General features: G+C 47.2%; 1 protein-coding gene across 1 annotated transcript in view; it reads left to right on the top strand.

Annotated features, from left to right (window-relative positions):
- The window catches only part of LOC106808011 (homeotic protein female sterile-like), a gene marked incomplete in the record, with an annotated part of 11,722 nt that overhangs the window by 1,350 nt on the left and 3,039 nt on the right, over window positions 1-7,333 (top strand). Inside the window, 7 exon segments of the mRNA XM_014810552.1 lie at window positions 489-611; window positions 1,136-1,324; window positions 2,866-2,950; window positions 3,707-3,780; window positions 4,073-4,130; window positions 4,389-6,517; window positions 6,686-7,114. Of these exon segments, the coding sequence (XP_014666038.1) occupies window positions 489-611; window positions 1,136-1,324; window positions 2,866-2,950; window positions 3,707-3,780; window positions 4,073-4,130; window positions 4,389-6,517; window positions 6,686-7,114 (3,087 nt within the window).

The following is a 7,333-nucleotide window of genomic DNA, read 5'->3' as shown; positions in this document are numbered from 1 at the left end:
GCTATAACTGCATAAAATCTTGGTGTTTTGAATGTTGGTGTAATCAGTGATATTTTCGCTGTCAGGTGAGACTATATTAAGCTATATTTCGTTTTTCTGAGCAAAATTCTCGCAATACACGCTTTAAAAAGTGTAGTGATCAGTTCATTGTGGTTGATCAGAAATATCAGTTGATAATAGAAGTGTGTAGGTCACTGTATGTTTATATAAAAACATGTTAAATAGATAAGTATATGTATATAATATATACAAGTTTCTATAATTCTTAATATTGATTAAATACTAGGAATTTGTCAGTTTTGTCACGAGTATATCACATTAATTGCTTAGTGCAGAGTCATAAGCTTTCTTTCCTCATCAAGTAAAATAACCTAATGCTTTTCAAACATCACACTGTTGCCAAAGTGGGTCCTTATAGAGTTAGACTTTTTACTTATGCAATTTCGATCGCTTGAGGCGGGACTGAGTGAGTGTTATTTGTTTTGTAGAATTTTGAAGCAGTGGTGGACAACGTGGGATTTACTCGGCAGACGTCTGTGTGTCAACCAGTGCAGTCTCTGTTTGATCATAGTCTCCAGTTCGTGGCAGCTGATGATATTCAGCCTCACTCTGTAAGTACTGTGCTTGGCTTGTTATAGTCAGATGAACGGTGTATCATTCAGTTACCCGTATCTCTACGTCGTGTAATTCTCTCTCGCTCTATGTTTCTCTCTCCCCCTCTCTCTGTCTATCTCTCGTTCTCCTTTCTCTTGGGTCCTTCTCACCATTCAGGTGCTCAATCTCTATTCCTCCTCTCTTCCCCCTCTCGTCTTCTCTCTCCTTCCATCTAATCTGTTTTTACCTTTTTAAGCTGGTCTCTTTGTGTGATGGTTCCTTGCACTTTGCCATTTGAATCAACTACTTCTCTATGTTCATTAAATGCACTTCCCGCTGTATAGAAAACTATAGAAAACTCGGATATTATGTAATCATTTTGTAAATGTTTTTTGTATTACGTGAACATCATCATTATAAGAAAAACTCATTACGTTTCCACCATTTCTTATCATTGTTTACAATAGAAAGTATTCTAAAATGTTTTTTTCACTGCTTCACCATGCCCCCCTCAACCGCTTGCTGTAATATTTGCTATCAGGAGCAGCTGAGTGCACAGTGCGATTGTAAGGCAGAACTCGCGTGCTGGTTTGAGTACCAGGACGGACAGCGCCTCTTGGTGGAGAGTCCGGAGAAGGTAGTTGGACACCGTGTGCGCGTTTACCGGCCGGATGGACAAACGCAGTGGTGGTACACAGCCGTCGTAGAGAAGTGTGATCAAAACACAGGGGTATGTCAGTGTGAAATATGTATATATATCAAGAGCTCATAATAGAGAAGAGTATGACACCGTTTTAACAGCGTTTTGCATAGTTTTCAGCTTGTAAATATTCTATCAATATGTGAATAAATATATTCAAACTTTACCTTGTTTTCGTCTATGATTCTCCCTTAATCATATATGACACCACCAATTTACCTGAAAATCGTATGTGTTCTTCAAAAAAGTTCTTTGAATACGACACGGTTTCACACAGTTTTTCCAAATGTTCGCATGTATTCGGCGCAAGTTTATTATCGAATTAGTGTACTATTGTCTATGACGGAAGCTGGGGGCTGATGGGGATATTAGGCACCGAATTGTATTCAGCGTGTAGCGTTTTCAGCATGCTAGAAATAAATGTGTGCTCACGGCGAGCTAGCAGCTGATTTTAGCTGTGTTGCCATCGTGATCCTGATGATAAGGAAGCGAAAGAAGTGCTGTTACTGTGCTTACCTAATATCCCCAACAGCCCCCAGCGTCCCGTAGTTACAACCTGGTGCTGCCACCGCATATAAACATGGGCCGAATACATGCAAACATTTGGGAAAACTGTGTGAAACCGTGTCGTATTCAAAGAACTTTTTACAATTTTCAGGTAAATTGGTGGTGTCATAATGATTAGAGAGAATCATAGACGAAAACAAGGTAAAGTTTGAATATATTTATTCACATATCAATTGATAACTATGCAAAACGCTGTTAAAATGGTGTCATACTCTTCTCTATTATGAGCTCTTGGTATATATGCATGCGTCTCTATATCAATCAATCAATCGACTTGCGGCATTGGCCGAGAGTCCCCGTACAACAGTCCTCCAGCACTCGTGGTCATTCGTAGCATTGCCCAGGTCCTGGAGATGGATACCAGTGTCCCTGGCCGTCAGGGTACGTGAATCTGCGTGATTGCCAGGGACACTGGTATATATATATATTAGTATATATATATATATATATATAATAGTATATATATATACTACCGGATGTTGGATGTCCAAGTCGTTTCAATATTTCGTTCAAAGGTGGGGTACCATACCAAGGCAACACACCTTTTAGCCACACCATTTATATGGTGCAGTGAGGGATCATGGATGCGCACGCTACACACTCGTCATCAAAACAGACATTCACAAAAGTGATGATCTTTTTGTCTTTGTTTGTTTTACAGAACTTTATTTCAGCTTTTAAACTCATCTGTGATTTTACACAGCACTCCACTAAGAGATAGCAGTGCTAGTGCTAGTGCTAGTGATAGAATACTAGTGGTCACAACTATTTTAAGGTAGTGCATGTTTGTTTTACTCATGTTATTTGACTAGCAAAACGTTGATGATAATGTGTGTGTGTGTGTGCTGCACAGTTGCACTTATGTTTGTTGACTAGTAAAATGTTGGTATAATATAGTGTGTGTGTGCGTGCGTGCGTGCGTGCGTGCGTGCGTGCGTTGCACTTGTGCTCGTTGATGGTGTATGCATGGTAGAACTAAAGCACTGTGTTTGTTGTGGATACAGGAGTTATTTCTCACTGACGATACAGTGTTAGAGGAGCATTGTGAAGATCCATCCCTCCTGGAGACGATCATACTCGGTGACAAAGGTAGAAGTCTCTCTATCTCTGTCTTTCCCATTTCCTCTGTGATTCACGCTATTCGTCCGGTGCTTCCACACATCGTTGCCCTACTTGGTTAGATAGGGGAATGTAGTTCGTTGTAGTCCACGGACGCTCAGATCTCTAACAAGCTCGTGCACATTGTTTGCGGCGTGTGGAACTACATGAAACCACGACAATCAATTTTTTTTCACTGCTGCGGCACTGACAGTGACAGCAGAAGAACGTGGTGTTGTAATATTAGACACGGAGCAGCAATCACCGTTACATAAGTGGAATTGTTCTGCGGGAATTTGTTTTTTGTTGGTGTCAAAAGTTCGTAAACATCGAATGCGAAAGTAATTTTGCACGCGTTGAATCACCTCCTACATCTGACGTCACTCAGCGCTGCAACACTAGTTATGCTGAATCGTCATTGTTGCTGTAGATCGCCACTGCTGTTGTGATATGACGTGTATGAGAGCAGGCTCTGGGGGCATATCCGAGACTTCATTCAGCAGTAAATAGATGAAAGTTCATGTAGAAATCATCTCAGAGTCTAGAAAGATTTGGTTTGTTTACTTTGTCGTCACACAGATGTTATTGTTTTTGATTCGTATTTAGTGACTATAGTAGAACCAAACCCGTGAATGCAATCGTTATATGAGTGAGTCATTGTATCCACCTAGCAGCTGTATCAGTAGATCATGATAGTGGTAATTGGATAATCTGTCTTTTATGATTGCATCACTCGTTTTTTTTCAGTGGTGGAAGCTATCTTGAAGGGCAAACCTGTTGGCCCCAGTCGACGAAACAAGGCTCGCCGATTTGACAAAGACGTGAGTTTGTTTTTCTTCGGCTTTGCATCTTGCTGAAAGTTTTTATTCACCAGCTACAGTTGCTGTAGATGGTAGCATTTTACATGCTAATTTGATTACATCCGAATTAATCTGCTAATGTTAAATGTATTTCAATACTACTAAGTAAATGATTTAGTATATATCAAGTAGAAGTGGTGAAAGGGGTAGAATTCTAAATGGTAATTGTATGAGAAACCTTTGTATATTGTGGATGTAGCATTTCTTAAATATTTACTATGATAGCTTACTTTGCCTTCTTTCTATTGTCTAGTTTTTTTACGATACTGTGAGGCCATTACCAAGGATACAGCAAGTAAACTCACAAAAGGGTAATCTTTTTTAAATTGCTAATAATTTGATAATCGGATGGACAGTTGCAAAGGAAATACCGAGGTAGATTCTGTATCGCCACCGTGTAAACAAATTGAGACCTTCAGTGCTTTCAGTAGCATTGAATCTCTTAACGCCTTTAGAATCGGAAGCTGTGGAGAAGGTCATGGTAAAAGATGGAGTTCTAAACAGTCGTCGTATCCGGAATATGTGTACAGCACGCTTGCAATGTTTAACAAATCTTTCTTTTCACGTAGCTGACCTCCGCTGCCATTTGCTGTCAGCTAAGCGACTCACGTTTTTTATATGTCCAGCACGTTCCACTGCGGCAGAAAAGCCAAAGGCGGTCGAGAAGCGTGAGAGCGGGGGACAGTCTAACTCGCGTCGCACCCGCTCGGCTACGCTGAGCGGTGAGCCCGACAGCGCTCACACCGACGCCCCCACCGTCCTTCCGGGGGCCGCGCGTCGAGGCAGGCCCGCGAAGAGGAGGAGGAGTACTTCGGCGATCGCGGATTCGAACGCGGCATCGTCTCGCGGCGACCGGCCGGCGACGCGTCCCTCACGCGCTCCCGGGTCAGCGGCGAAGCGAGGAGCGGACGCGCGTGGCTCGCAGACGAGACGGAGCGTCGACGGAGCGGCTTCCCCGGCGAAACAGAAACCCGGCGGTGACAGCGACTCGTCCGTGCGGAAGACATCGGACAGGAGTGGTTCACCGGCGAAGAAGGCCTCCAACCGTGGCGTTTTCCCAGTGAAGAAGAACTCGGATAGGAGCAGTTCGCCAGTAAAGGGAAGCTTGAACCCTGGCAGTGCACCAGTGAAGAAGAACTTGGAGAGGGACATATTGCCAGTAAACAGAGACTCTAACCCTGGCAGTTTACCAGTGAAGAAGAATTCAGGTAGAGGCAGTTCACCAGAAAAGAGGGGCTCAAATCCTAACAGTTTGCCAGTGAAGAAGAGGTCTGACAGGGGTGGTTCACCAGTTAAGAGGGGCTCTAACCCTATCAGTTTACCAGTAAAAAAGAGATCTGATAGGGACAATTTGGTTAAAAAACAACCTGACAGGGGAAGTTTATCTGTGAAACAGAGTTCCAGGATCCGGGATAATTCTCCTGTGAAACAGAAAGCTAAGAGGGTCACCTCCCTAGTGAAGCAAGAAGCGGAGAAGGTCACCTTCTCAGTGAAACAGAGGTCTGTCAGGGGCAGGCCGGCAGTGAAACGACCGTCTAGCAGCGGCGAAACTTCGACGCCGAGGAGCACCGACGGGGGCAATCCGGCCGCGGACGATCGCTCGACTCGCGGCCGCCGTAGCGACTCGCAGAAACCCGTGCGGACGACGGCGACAGACGCGGTTGCCGCGGCGACGACCAACGGCGAACGTCCGATCGCAGTCGACGTCGGTTCGCGATCGACGCAGCGGACGGCGGCGCCACCTGCAGCGGAGAACTCGCGGCGGGGAACGTGCCGCAGCGGCGACGGGGAGCTCGCCGAGAACAACCTTGAGTACTTCGCCTCTCTGTGCGCGTCGCTCGACAGGGACGCCGCGACGACGACAGATCTCCGCGGCGACGCAGCAGCATCTCGCCTCGCCGGTGGAGGAGGAGGAGGAGGCGGAACGACGTCGGTTACGATGAGCGAGCGCGTGACGCCTAGCGAGCGCGTGAGCAGCGTGGATGCTGAGCGCAGCATCCCGGTCAAGAAGCGCAGGAGCCGACAGGGCGCGCCGCTGGTGCAGAGAGATGCTCAGCCCGCGGTGGCACAGCCCGCGCCTGCAAGCGTCTACGGCGGCGGTGGTAGTCTGTACGGTGCGAACACGGCGACAGCAACAGACGAACCGACGATGCATCATCAGGTGGAGCTGCAGCAGCAGACGTACAGCTCTGCTATGGTGCAGGAGCAGAATGCTGCAATGGCGCAACAGCTGCAGCAGAACAGTGCAGTGGCTCAGCAACAGAATGCCGCGATGGTACAGCAGCAGCAGAACAATGTGATGGTGCAGCAGCAACAGCAGCAGCAGAACAATGCGATAGTGCAGCAGCTGAATGCAGCCATTGTGCAACAGCAGCAAAACAATGCAGTGCCACAGCAAAACAATCCGATGCAGCAGCAGAACACTGCGAGAGTACATCAGCAGCAGAACACTCCATTGGTGCAACAGCAACAGAATACTGCGATGGTGCAACAGAACGCCGCAATGCACTATCGGAGTTCCGTGAGCGCCGGTCAGCCGTCGGCTATCGTACAGTTGCTCGTGCAATCGCAGAAGCATCAGCAGCACAGCCCGCCGCTGCACGTGCAGCAAGTGATTCAGAGCTGGCAGCATCATCAGCAACCACAATCACCACAACAACAACAACAACAGCAACCTCAACCTCAGCAACAACAACAACAACAACAGCAACAGCAACCTCAACCTCAGCAACAACAACAGCAACAGCAGCAGCAACAGCAGCTATTACTGCAGCAGCAACAACAACTACATCACCAGCAACAACAACACCACCAACAACAGCTACAACAACAACAGCTACAACAACAACAACAACAACAGCAACAACAGCAGCAACAACAGCTACAACAACAACAACAACAACAACAACAACAGCAGCAGCAGCAGCAGCAGCAGCAGCACAGCCCAGTTGTATCTATGCAGCAGTCGCATCCAGTTCTCAGCTGGCAACAGCAGCAACAACAGCAGCAACAACAGCAGCAGTGGCAGCAGCAGCAGCAGCAGCAACAGCAGCAGCAGAAACTATGGGAGTTGCATCAGCAGCAGCAGCAGCAGCAGCGACAGCAGGCCAACGCCGGCCACCTAGATGCGCTGCACTCCCCCGGAGCAGCAACACAGCTGCAGCACCGCTCGCTGTGGGAGAGCGTGGGAGCGTCGCAGCCCCCCGCCACCACGCAGCAGGTCTCGCCGATGCAGGCTATGAAGTCGGCCTACCAGGAGCCCTACCAGCAGCTCATTCCGGCGTCGACCCAACTGGCAAGTTATCGTTGGTTCTCTTGCCGTTCTCGCCATCTCGGGGTTTCGATTTTTTCACCTTGCTAGCTCCTGTAAGCACCATTCAAGGTGACCGACACAATAAGTATAAATATAGATATAAATATATATCACTATACATTAGGGCTGTAACGATACACTCGCGTATTCGGTGCAGGGTTCTCCCTACGTTGCGCAAACGGGGCGCGCGCGCCCCGTTTG

This window comes from Priapulus caudatus, unplaced genomic scaffold (genome assembly GCF_000485595.1).
Source record: "Priapulus caudatus unplaced genomic scaffold, Priapulus_caudatus-5.0.1 Scaffold248, whole genome shotgun sequence".
NCBI lineage: Eukaryota > Metazoa > Priapulida > Priapulimorpha > Priapulimorphida > Priapulidae > Priapulus > Priapulus caudatus.
This window is presented reverse-complemented; position numbering and strand designations above follow the sequence as displayed.